Source organism: Melitaea cinxia, chromosome 23, assembly GCF_905220565.1.
Source record: "Melitaea cinxia chromosome 23, ilMelCinx1.1, whole genome shotgun sequence".
Lineage (NCBI taxonomy): Eukaryota > Metazoa > Arthropoda > Insecta > Lepidoptera > Nymphalidae > Melitaea > Melitaea cinxia.
In genome coordinates, this window is record NC_059416.1 from 5,335,244 (window position 1) to 5,348,722 (window position 13,479).

The following is a 13,479-nucleotide window of genomic DNA, read 5'->3' on the forward strand; positions in this document are numbered from 1 at the left end:
TTGTCACACAACGAATCTAATAAACATATGCAACACTAAATAAATAAATAATAATGTACAAAAAAAAAAAAATAGCATACCTTAATATTAGCTTCAATAGTTAACATATCAATGGGACGGTCTATGATATTGTAGTATTCCGGATATAACTTCTTACTAGGTTTTTCCATAAACAACAACATAGGCTGTCTTCCATCCGAACAAGTAAACTCTAACAGTTGCTTTGATATGTAATGTAGCTTTTTCTTTAATGGTAAATTGGTTTTTGGTACAATCGGTGTTGGAGATGGTGATGGCACTGATGATGGGTTTGGGTTGAGACGCGGCCTACCTGTAATAAATAAAATTTGATAGATTTTAACAGAATTATAAAGAAAAATTATTCTTCAATTGTCTTCTGTTAGGTCTGCTAATGTGCAGGTATGTTAATTAGTATTAGTGCCATCTATCAAATTTAAATTAGAAATTGTTGTAAAATACATATAAATTAATTTATAATACATCAAATACATACAATTAATTTACATATAAATTATGTATAAAAGACTAATTTAACTTATATTTGGTGGTATCTCCATAGAGGGGAGACAAACTTCTTAGTATTCCACGGATTCACCGTGCGGGTGCCGGGTCCATCGTGTGGCAGATGGAGAAACCCAAAGCAGTTCCCAGGACTTGCGACCTAGGTGTAGGTTTAAGGAGGCCCTCTTTGAGATGCGCATCAACGCTCACCTTCACTGCTCGAGTTTCCCGCCTTGCCTACCCGAATTTGGTAGGAATCTGTTAGTGCTGCCTTGGACACTCGTTCTAAGATAGAACTTACTGCAGTTTTCGACATACCAAGATCTTTCAGAAGATTATAAAAAGATTTTGCTGGTATATCTCTCGCTCCTACTTCTACCGCGTATAAATTAACCACATAACCATTTTTGTTAAGTTCGTTTGTTCGATCGTAAATCTGCCAGTGTCACTACGGTGGCACTGCCGGTCCCAAGCCCGGGTAAAAGAGGAGGGTTCTTCGTAGTGCTAACCACTCTACGAGGGTAAAAAAAAATTCGGTTCCGAAATCTAACACGAAGAATAAATCCGGACTGTCTCAAAACCAACGACCCCGGCGAAGACTAAAGGAAAAACGTTTATGCTTACGAATTGGAACATGGAACGTACAAACTATGCTTCAGATAGGAAAAATGAACGAAATCGCACGCGAGATGAGTAAATACAACGTTGATCTAATTGCTCTACAAGAATTAAGGTGGCAAGGCAGCGGCATGATTACTAAATCGCACTATACAGTTTATTAGAGCTGTGCGGAAAAGCAAGGAGATTATGGCACTGGATTTATGATCAACAAGAAATTCAATGAATGCGTACTAGGTTTTGAACCAGTCAACGAAAGAATGTGCAGACTGCGCATCAAAGGAAAGCTCTACAACACCACATATATATGTACCTATGCTCCTACAGAAGACGCAATGGATGAGTATAAAGAAAAGTTCTACGAGGACCTTCAAAATGTATGCAGCACGGTTCCTAAGTATGATGCCCTATGCGTCATTGGTGATTTTAATGCTAAGGTAGGAAAATAGGACATATACTCGGATGTCATCGGCAAGGACTCACTGTACGAGGAAAATAGTGACAATGGCGAAAGGATATGCATGCAACTTTGCAGTTGCCAACAACCTATTCATTTGCGGAACCAAATTTCCTCACAAAGATATCCACAAAGGAACATGGAAAATACCCAGTAGTGTGCCAATGTGCAACCAGATAGATCACATACTATACAGTAAGCGCAGGTTGTCCAATGTACAGGATGTGAGAGTATACAGGGGAGCCAATTGCGACTCTGATCATTTCTTAGTTGTCGCGGCACTGAAAGAAAAGACTTGTCGTATAAAGAACAGAAGCGGTTAGAGGCGAAAGAAATGGAACACGGAAAAACTCAAAGATACACATACTACAGTAGATCTATACAAGAAGGAAATTGAACAAGAACTGAAAAAGGCTATTCCTAGCGATGACATAGAAGAGGAATGAAAAAACATCAAAACAGCAATCACCAAAGCTGCTGAGGTAGTTTTGGGCCGAATGAAAACAACAAGAGAAGAATGGTTCGATGAGGAGTATAGGAAATCATTAGATGAAAAGAATCGGGCACGACTTGCTTACCTAGAAAGAGGCAATGACACTAACAGACATCTGTATACAACAGAGCGACGCAAATGCCGAAAAATGGCCAGAAAGAAGAAAAGAGAAGTAGAGAACGCAAAGATCTGCAAAATTGATGATTTAAGGAAAGGAAACCACGCGAGACATTTCTTCCAGAGGGTTAATATTATGCGAAAAGGGTATCAACCCAGAACAAACGCATGTTGGAATAGTGACGGAGACCTTTTAACGGAAAAGGAGGACATTATTAGGCGATGGCGTGAGCACTTTGATAACCTCTTAAACGTTAGCGATGATAACTCATATGTACTGCCTACATACTACAATGTCGAAGAACAGCTTGAACCACCCACACTGCTAGAAATAAAAGCAGTTCTTGACCAACTTAAGACAAACAAAGCACCAGGAACTGGTGCAATCAATTCTGAGATGCTGAAAAACGGTGGATCGTCGCATGAAGATAGACTACATCGCCTTGTCACAGCAATCTGGAACGCAGAAAGAATGCCAGAAGAGTGGAGTCTAGCTATAATTTTACCCATATATAAGAAAGGCGACAAAACGGAATGTGGTAACTATAGAGGAATTTCGCTTCTCCCTATAGCTTATAAAGTGTTTTCCGGAGTTGTATACAGACGATTGCGCTCTTATGCTGAAGAAATATTAGGCGAATACCAGTGCGGCCTCAGGCCAAATCTTTCAACCATTGACCAGATTCATCTTATGCCTCAAACAATGGAAAAGGCCTATAGATTTAACATAAGCCTTCATCACCTGTTAGTCGATAGACAAGCGTTTGACAGCATAAGGCGCAAGAGAGCGCTTTTTGGTATGATGGAACTAGGTATACCAAGTTGGAAGGACTGCATAGAGGACGATTTAAGGGCGATGGGCAAGTTTACGAACTGAAGGAGGGTCGCCAGAGATCGTGACAAGTGGAAAAAAAATGTGGAAGATGCCGAGACTCACAAAGGGTTGTAGCGCCACTGGAAGTAAGAAGTAAGATCGTAATATTTATTTAATTTTTGAAACTAGTCAATGTCGGCCATATTAACAAACAAAATTACTGTAAAATAATTTTTTGTTATGGATGTTAAACAAAGTTGCTAGCTAATTTCTCTCCCACCCTTGTCACAAAATCAATATATCAACTTTTATTTCAATGATTTTATACGTAAAACATAATTTTTATTCTATCTATGCAATGATTTATAGTTTGTGTAATAAGTTCATACCTCTAGGCCGCGGAGTACTAGCTTGCGCCTGATTTTTAACTGATGACAAACTTTCGTCATCACTTGATGAGCTCTGTACAATATCAAGCATCTCTTGTACTCGTTGCTGCATTAACCTAAATAATTAATTTTCATTTATTACGTCGTCGATATTCTTATTATATACTTATAACAACGCTGTCTTCGAGATACACAATATTAGCTGTTAATAACAGTATATAAAACAGAAATACTCGTATAACCTACCTTTGCAATTTAACAGCGTCCTTGTATAACCTTGAGGAAGGTACGTTATACTGTTTAGCATTCTCAAACATAATGTTCATATCGCCGGCCACTTCTGACAGGGTTCCGTAGCTACCTCGTCTGATTTTATTTCGGATTTGATTCAATGATACCGGATTCTTAATCTCCTTGTAGTAGTCGGGGTATTCGCGACGCGATGGTAGTTTCCAGAAGGGATCAGCCATTGGAGTACCTAGAAATAGATTAGTAGTATTGTAGATGTGAGTTTGTTAATGTAGGAAAAATACATCAGAAGATAGTTTTGAACTATATATTTACCATTTGGCCCCAAATGATTTCTGATAACATCCAGCAGCTTCCACTGCGGTGAATCTTCATTGTCAACTTTATCTTCATCACTATCAGCACTATCTTCAGAGTGCTGTAAAATAAAGCTAAAAATTTATGTTTTGACCTTGGCTTAGCTTTATTTTACCCATTATAATACTAAGTAAGGAGTGACTGACAAAAATGCATTAATTTAAGGATATGAATGCGATATTCGTACACTAGTAACTAAGACCACATAGGGCACGATACAGTACTATAGTGCCTCCCTCACATGAGCGCCAGCGCGCGGCAGGAGGGCGCGGTACAGTACTCTAGTGCCTCACTCGCTCAGCACACCAGTGCGCGTCACCTTGACGTAGGGCTCGTCGGCGCCGGGCGGCTCCATGAGCGCCAGCGCGCGGCAGGAGGGCGCGGTACAGTACTCTAGTGCCTCACTCGCTCAGCACACCAGTGCGCGTCACCTTGACGTAGGGCTCGTCGGCGCCGGGCGGCTCCATGAGCGCCAGCGCGCGGCAGGAGGGCGCGGTACAGTACTCTAGTGCCTCACTCGCTCAGCACACCAGTGCGCGTCACCTTGACGTAGGGCTCGTCGGCGCCGGGCGGCTCCATGAGCGCCAGCGCGCGGCAGGAGGGCGCGGTACAGTACTCTAGTGCCTCACTCGCTCAGCACACCAGTGCGCGTCACCTTGACGTAGGGCTCGTCGGCGCCGGGCGGCTCCATGAGCGCCAGCGCGCGGCAGGAGGGCGCGGTACAGTACTCTAGTGCCTCACTCGCTCAGCACACCAGTGCGCGTCACCTTGACGTAGGGCTCGTCGGCGCCGGGCGGCTCCATGAGCGCCAGCGCGCGGCAGGAGGGCGCGGTACAGTACTCTAGTGCCTCACTCGCTCAGCACACCAGTGCGCGTCACCTTGACGTAGGGCTCGTCGGCGCCGGGCGGCTCCATGAGCGCCAGCGCGCGGCAGGAGGGCGCGGTACAGTACTCTAGTGCCTCACTCGCTCAGCACACCAGTGCGCGTCACCTTGACGTAGGGCTCGTCGGCGCCGGGCGGCTCCATGAGCGCCAGCGCGCGGCAGGAGGGCGCGGTACAGTACTCTAGTGCCTCACTCGCTCAGCACACCAGTGCGCGTCACCTTGACGTAGGGCTCGTCGGCGCCGGGCGGCTCCATGAGCGCCAGCGCGCGGCAGGAGGGCGCGGTACAGTACTCTAGTGCCTCACTCGCTCAGCACACCAGTGCGCGTCACCTTGACGTAGGGCTCGTCGGCGCCGGGCGGCTCCATGAGCGCCAGCGCGCGGCAGGAGGGCGCGGTACAGTACTCTAGTGCCTCACTCGCTCAGCACACCAGTGCGCGTCACCTTGACGTAGGGCTCGTCGGCGCCGGGCGGCTCCATGAGCGCCAGCGCGCGGCAGGAGGGCGCGGTACAGTACTCTAGTGCCTCACTCGCTCAGCACACCAGTGCGCGTCACCTTGACGTAGGGCTCGTCGGCGCCGGGCGGCTCCATGAGCGCCAGCGCGCGGCAGGAGGGCGCGGTACAGTACTCTAGTGCCTCACTCGCTCAGCACACCAGTGCGCGTCACCTTGACGTAGGGCTCGTCGGCGCCGGGCGGCTCCATGAGCGCCAGCGCGCGGCAGGAGGGCGCGGTACAGTACTCTAGTGCCTCACTCGCTCAGCACACCAGTGCGCGTCACCTTGACGTAGGGCTCGTCGGCGCCGGGCGGCTCCATGAGCGCCAGCGCGCGGCAGGAGGGCGCGGTACAGTACTCTAGTGCCTCACTCGCTCAGCACACCAGTGCGCGTCACCTTGACGTAGGGCTCGTCGGCGCCGGGCGGCTCCATGAGCGCCAGCGCGCGGCAGGAGGGCGCGGTACAGTACTCTAGTGCCTCACTCGCTCAGCACACCAGTGCGCGTCACCTTGACGTAGGGCTCGTCGGCGCCGGGCGGCTCCATGAGCGCCAGCGCGCGGCAGGAGGGCGCGGTACAGTACTCTAGTGCCTCACTCGCTCAGCACACCAGTGCGCGTCACCTTGACGTAGGGCTCGTCGGCGCCGGGCGGCTCCATGAGCGCCAGCGCGCGGCAGGAGGGCGCGGTACAGTACTCTAGTGCCTCACTCGCTCAGCACACCAGTGCGCGTCACCTTGACGTAGGGCTCGTCGGCGCCGGGCGGCTCCATGAGCGCCAGCGCGCGGCAGGAGGGCGCGGTACAGTACTCTAGTGCCTCACTCGCTCAGCACACCAGTGCGCGTCACCTTGACGTAGGGCTCGTCGGCGCCGGGCGGCTCCATGAGCGCCAGCGCGCGGCAGGAGGGCGCGGTACAGTACTCTAGTGCCTCACTCGCTCAGCACACCAGTGCGCGTCACCTTGACGTAGGGCTCGTCGGCGCCGGGCGGCTCCATGAGCGCCAGCGCGCGGCAGGAGGGCGCGGTACAGTACTCTAGTGCCTCACTCGCTCAGCACACCAGTGCGCGTCACCTTGACGTAGGGCTCGTCGGCGCCGGGCGGCTCCATGAGCGCCAGCGCGCGGCAGGAGGGCGCGGTACAGTACTCTAGTGCCTCACTCGCTCAGCACACCAGTGCGCGTCACCTTGACGTAGGGCTCGTCGGCGCCGGGCGGCTCCATGAGCGCCAGCGCGCGGCAGGAGGGCGCGGTACAGTACTCTAGTGCCTCACTCGCTCAGCACACCAGTGCGCGTCACCTTGACGTAGGGCTCGTCGGCGCCGGGCGGCTCCATGAGCGCCAGCGCGCGGCAGGAGGGCGCGGTACAGTACTCTAGTGCCTCACTCGCTCAGCACACCAGTGCGCGTCACCTTGACGTAGGGCTCGTCGGCGCCGGGCGGCTCCATGAGCGCCAGCGCGCGGCAGGAGGGCGCGGTACAGTACTCTAGTGCCTCACTCGCTCAGCACACCAGTGCGCGTCACCTTGACGTAGGGCTCGTCGGCGCCGGGCGGCTCCATGAGCGCCAGCGCGCGGCAGGAGGGCGCGGTACAGTACTCTAGTGCCTCACTCGCTCAGCACACCAGTGCGCGTCACCTTGACGTAGGGCTCGTCGGCGCCGGGCGGCTCCATGAGCGCCAGCGCGCGGCAGGAGGGCGCGGTACAGTACTCTAGTGCCTCACTCGCTCAGCACACCAGTGCGCGTCACCTTGACGTAGGGCTCGTCGGCGCCGGGCGGCTCCATGAGCGCCAGCGCGCGGCAGGAGGGCGCGGTACAGTACTCTAGTGCCTCACTCGCTCAGCACACCAGTGCGCGTCACCTTGACGTAGGGCTCGTCGGCGCCGGGCGGCTCCATGAGCGCCAGCGCGCGGCAGGAGGGCGCGGGCGCGGCGCGCGAGGAGCGCTTGCTGCGGATGCGCTCGGACGCCTTCGCCGCGCTGCGCCCGCCCGGCTCCAGCTCCTGCTTGCGGGACACGATCACCTGCAGGTACAAACATAGTTATTGCCTTTTTTTATAGAACTAAGTTGGCAAGCGTATGGCCCACCTAATGTTAAGCGATTACCATAGCTTTTAGACGCCTGCAACACAAGAAGCATCCCAATCGTTTCGCCGTGTCTTTTTTAGAGGTTACTCTTGAATTGACAAATTTTAGTCTAGCCCTATCCAAACTAATGTACTCGTCTTAAAAATTAACTTTTACACCGACTAAAGTAAGAAATAATACAATTTCGAAAAAATTGTCGCGCCGGCTTACCTTTTTCAGAGCCTTTGCATCCTTATATATCTGACTGCCAGTTTCATTAAACAGGCAGGCGTTCCTGACCATAAGTAGTAAATCTCTTTCCAATTCATTCAAATTTGTGTATTCACCAACTTGAATCTTTTGAGCGATTGTCTTCAGATCTATTGGATTCTCTATAACGCTAAAATATTCCGGATACCGTCTTTTTGATGGAAGAAATTGGAAATCTGGGTACAATGGTCTGCCATCTATATTAGCCATCATAACCTAAAAATTTAAAAAATTTTGAACAACAAATTTAGTTAAATATAGATCTGGCTGTCAAAAAATTAATTCTGTGACGAAAGAAAGAGCATCACAATAAAGCATTAATGTTTAATAATATGGAGTAGTGTAGTCAAGAGTTAAAAAATAGAGATAATAAAAATTCTACTACAACGAATGACACAATTACACATAATATATAAAAATTTCATATAATTGCCATTCTTTCATATATACTCAGATATACAGTACTACACATAGTAATGTGTATCTTTCAGAATACTGCATATCAGATTTATATATAATAAAGTAATTAATAAATAAAAAAAATATGTTGAAAAATATTAAATCATCTTAATATACCCAAAAAGAATATTTACAGTGTAAATGTTATATTAATACTTACCGCATTAAATAATTCTTCAAAGATATTTTCTTCTTCATTATTAGTAGAGGTCTCCGACAAATCCTCGGCAACATCTGATCTTCTACTTGATGAACCAGTACGAGACAGTTTTTGCGTTTTGACTTCCTCACCTGTTTAAAAAAAAATTAGCTTATTATACCAAATAATCTTATTTAAATTTACTGGCTTGTTAGCACATTTAGCACTTTTTTGCTCCTGGGCTTAGATTTCCTACCGTGAGTCTGGGCAACATATTTATATGTCGTTTCAGCCTGTAATATCTCACTGCTGGGCATAGGCATAGGCCTCTTTCTCCATGTAGGAAAAAGATCAGAGCTTAATTCACCATGCTGCTCAAATGCAGGTTAGAGATATATTCCCTGTTATGAGTAACAATCACTATCAGGTATACATGATAACAACCGGGATCGACGCATTAACGTGCTCTGCGAGGTACAGTGGGGAGACCCACAAGGACTGCACAAACACCCAGACCATGGCAGACATCTGTATGGCCAATACAAATGTTTGTCATGTGCGGGGATAGAACTCACAACCGCCAGCGAAACAGCCACAAACCAGTGCCGTGACCATTGTGCCACCGCGTCGTATTTATGTGTGTTTGTATTTATTTAAAAAAATACATATATATATATATTTACATTGTTATCTAAAACACAACGACAAACAAACTTAAAACAACCAAGTGAGAATATAAAAAAGTATCAAATTACGTCTAGATCAACTATAATTGAATAACAAATATTCTTTAAGCTTTTGCATTTATAAGTCATATGATTAATATTAAATTAATATTAATCCTTTGACTGTTATAAATGCAATTTATAGTTAAATTAAATTGTTGTTAATAAGAATAATAAAAAAAATTGTATATGTGAAAGGTTCAGTGTTAATATATTACCATTTTCAAGTGCCATTCTGTGCTTTGAATAAAGTTTCCAAAGTTCATTAGCATCTTTATATTCATCTGAATCCGGCTTATAGAATGCTTTAGCATTATTTACTAGAAGTTCTATATCTGTTGAAAGTTCCTCGATATCTTCATATGTGTCAGTTTTTAGCTTCTGTTGCACCTATAAGTAAAAAATACAATTGGATAAATAAAAAACATACAAAGATATAATCTTACACATACAAAAAATAGTCACTGAAATGTATGATTGCGCATAACTTTGAAACGATTGCACCAAATTGAATAATTCATTTCTAAAATAAGTACATTATGTCAGGATAAGTATTGAATGAGAGAAAAATTTAAGAAATCAACATGCTTACAAAAAATATATATATGGTGGTACAAGGCTTGACAGATCAGCTTGTTTTATGAACTATTTTATAAATATAACCTTTAAATGGAAATATATATTCAAATTGATTACATTTAAAAGTAAATATCAAACTTATCAAAGAGATATTATTGGTGATATTGATTATTGGAGATTAATGGAATTCTCAAAGAAGAGATGAAAATGAGAATAATTATAAAGTATGTAAGAGGCTGTGTCTGTTTGACTGGGCCAAATTAATGATATCAGGTCTTATCCAGAACCTATGTCTATGCCATTAAATTTATTAGAAACTTTTCAATTGGATTTGATTATGATTACGGTTATATTATTATTTTGGATAGTTTTGGTTGTTTATTTTTTATACACCTAAATTGGCAAATAAGAGTACGGCCCACATGATAGTAAGCGGTTACCGTAGCCTAAAGACGCCTGTAACACCACATGCATCACAAGCACATTTTCATACTTATCCAGTTACAGAGCCCATCCCATCTAGACAGCAGACAACTAATTAGAAGGATAGAATAATAAGTACAAGTATCTAATTTCCACTCTCAGTCTACTTACTCGTAACAAGTCAATTGGTTGTGACACAACTTCATAATATTGTGGTTCTTGACGCCTTTTCGGTGCCCTTATGAAGGAGTCGCACAACAGAGTACCATCTTCTTTCTTATAGGTTCGAATTATATCATACAGTTGCTGACATATTTCACTCTGTAACAGTTTATTTGTTTTAAAGCATTGTTTTATTATGGATTAACCTATTAAAACTGTTAGAAGAATTAATAGTAATAGTTATATATACTATTGATATTTGAATATTACTCTTAAACATTAATAAATGGGTTACTTATTACTGTTTATTTAAAAAATACTTTTGTATAAGATAGAAAGCTAGGCTTTAGATTAAGAACCGCATTTTGATATAAGATAGATTAGGGTTTTTTTTTTTTTTTTGTAACCAAATATGTCGATAAACAGTCTAATTTGGGGCTATCATGTACAATATAAGTAGATTTTTTTATCGGAGGTTAAAAAAGCTTTACCGATACTAATGCCAAAATTACTTATGAGTCACGAACTCTCGTAATTAAGTCGACGATAAAAAAAATTACAAAAATAATAATAAACCGGCACTTTTAAACAACGCAGACAGTTCAATGACCCATTTCTTAAATAAGCATACATTTTTTTATATTTCGTAAGTACCGGTTCGAGCTTCTTCTTTTTTCGGGCCGGTGGAGGCCCAGGGTTACTGAGTTCGACTCCATCATCACTGTCATCACCATCAGCTCCCCTGCTTGCCACCGACGACGCTCGTCGTCGTTTACTCATCTTGGATTATTCAACTATCCTCATTCACTACAAGAGTAGCTTTGTAGATTTGACTGCATTAAAGTATTATTAGAATTATGGACCACACTGAATACCAACAGAATACTTTTTATGCTAGGTTTTATGTATTAGAATAGATACGTAGTTACAGATGGTTATTATTGTGCTCTGTGTTGTATAACAGTTGTATAAGCAAGTTATTTTACTCTTTGGCTCTGTGGCAAAGAATATAGTCTCTGTGGTTATAGCGTTTTATCACCTACCCCACCCCAGCCTGCAAAATAATGATATTTGTAATAAAAAAAATACTAATTGATAGATTTTGAATTGCTCAATTCAACTACGTTGTCCTTTTAAATTGCTCACCTCAAATTATATAATTAAAAATCAAAATTAAAAAAAAAATTCAAATATTTTCAAACTCCTATATCTTTTGATGTATACGATATTTTAAATTGCTCAAAGTGTTAAAAAACTGCTCAAGTTGCATTTATAATTGCTCAAGTATAGTTTAGAACAGATCCACTTCCCTTAATTTTTAAATATATATAAATAGTTTGAACAAATAAAATATTGATATTTGTAAAAAAAAAAAATACTAATCGATACATTTTCAATAGCTCAATTCGACTACGTTGTCCTTTTAAATTGCTCACCTCAAATTATTTAATTATAAATTAAAAAAGTCGTTGAAAAATATTCTTTTATTAATATTTTCAAACTCCTATATCTTTTGATGTATACAATATTTTAAATTGCTCAACTTGTTAAAACCCTGCTCAACTTGCATTTATAATTGCTCAAGTACAGAATTTGAACAGCTCCACTTTCCTTAATTTTTAAATATATATAAATTGTTTGAACAAATAAAATAATGATATTTGTAAAAAAAAAAATACTAATCGATACATTTTCAATAGCTCAATTCAACTACGTTATCCTTTTAAATTGCTCACCTCAAATTATTTGATTACAAATCAAAAAAGTCGTTGAAAAATATTCTTTTATCGATATTTTCAAACTCCTATATCTTTTGATGAATACAATATTTTAAATTGCTCAAAGTGTTAAAGAACTGTTCAAATTGCATTTATAATTGCTCAAGTACAGATTTGAACAGCTCCACTTTCCTTAATTTTTAAATAAATATATAAAGTTGGAACAAATTTAACGTTTATATCGATAAAGTGAGCGCTGCAGATGCGCATAGACAATGATGGGAAGCCAAAAAAATTGCGGATATTCGTAATAAAAAGATGCTAATCGTTCGATTTTCAATAGCTCAATTCAACTACGTTGGCCTTTTAAATTGCTCACTTCAAATTATTTAATTACAAATCAAAAAAGTCGTTGAAAAATATTCTTTTATCAATATTTTCAAACTCCTGTATCTTTTGATGTATACAATATTTTAAATTGCTCAACGTGTTAAAGAACTGCTCAAGTTGCATTTATAATTGCTCAAGTACAGTTTTGAACGGCTCCACTCACTCTTCCTGAATCTTATTATCTATTATCTATATATATGTGTATATATATATAAATCAATTGCTGTTCTTTAGTCTCGCTAAAACTCGAGAACGGCTAAACGGATTTATCTTATCTTGGTCTTGAAATGTTCGTGGAGGTCTAGGGAAGGTTTAAAAGGTGAGAAAAATTCGAATAATTTCCGGGAATACCCTAAAAACAGCCCTTTTCTTTTTCCCATACAAACGTTTTCTAACTAAAATGTAGAGTCAATTTGAACTTTATTGCTAGTCAATAAAGTTCATGTTAAATAATATATTAGGGCGCATTTTACGTAAGTTATTAATGATTAAAGTGATCTTAATCGTAGACCGCATTTTACATACAGTAAAAATTGTATTAACTAGCTATTTCACATTACTAATTATATTCTTGCGGGGGCGTTAACAATGGAAAATTCCCATTTTTAAATTATATCTCTTATCGACTCCAAATTTGGTACGAATCTCCTACATATGTGATCATAGAAATGATCAATGAGCGGATTTTAGGATAACTCATCCCCGATAAGGATTTCAGGGGTGGTCGTTAACTAAACGTACGTAACTCCGAAACTACTGAACCAATTTTTATCATATTTTTGCACGCATCTATAATTTGGTCCAAGTTGGGAGATCGGGTTATTTTTTATCTCAGTCGGACCCGGTAGGTGGCGCTACTATCGGTAAATAAGCTATCAAATTGGGTAGCTGTTTTCCGGGCAGGATTATATTTATTTAAAAATTAAGGGAAGTGGATCTGTTCCAAACTATACTTGAGCAATTATAAATGCAACGCGAGCAGTTTTTTAACACTTTGAGCAATTTAAAATATTGTATACATCAAAAGATATAGGAGTTTGAAAATATTGATAAAAGAATATTTTTCAACGACTTTTTTGATTTGTAATCAAATAATTTGAGGTGAGCAATTTAAAAGGATAACGTAGTTGAATTGAGCTATTTAAAATCGAACGATTAGCAT

General features: G+C 42.4%; 1 protein-coding gene across 1 annotated transcript in view; it reads right to left on the reverse strand.

Moving 5' to 3' along the window:
* Positions 1-11,204, reverse strand: part of LOC123664964 (protein polybromo-1) — a 37,835-nt gene extending 26,631 nt beyond the window's left edge. The window contains exons 1-10 of the mRNA XM_045599329.1: positions 10,864-11,204; positions 10,219-10,368; positions 9,264-9,435; positions 8,342-8,472; positions 7,684-7,938; positions 7,248-7,409; positions 3,975-4,077; positions 3,657-3,888; positions 3,411-3,526; positions 81-331 (exon numbers count right to left, since the gene is read on the reverse strand). Of these exons, the coding sequence (XP_045455285.1) occupies positions 81-331; positions 3,411-3,526; positions 3,657-3,888; positions 3,975-4,077; positions 7,248-7,409; positions 7,684-7,938; positions 8,342-8,472; positions 9,264-9,435; positions 10,219-10,368; positions 10,864-10,989 (1,698 nt within the window). The 5' untranslated portion in view covers positions 10,990-11,204. The remainder of the gene's footprint in view (positions 1-80; positions 332-3,410; positions 3,527-3,656; positions 3,889-3,974; positions 4,078-7,247; positions 7,410-7,683; positions 7,939-8,341; positions 8,473-9,263; positions 9,436-10,218; positions 10,369-10,863) is intronic.
* Positions 11,205-13,479: the final 2,275 nt, after the last annotated feature.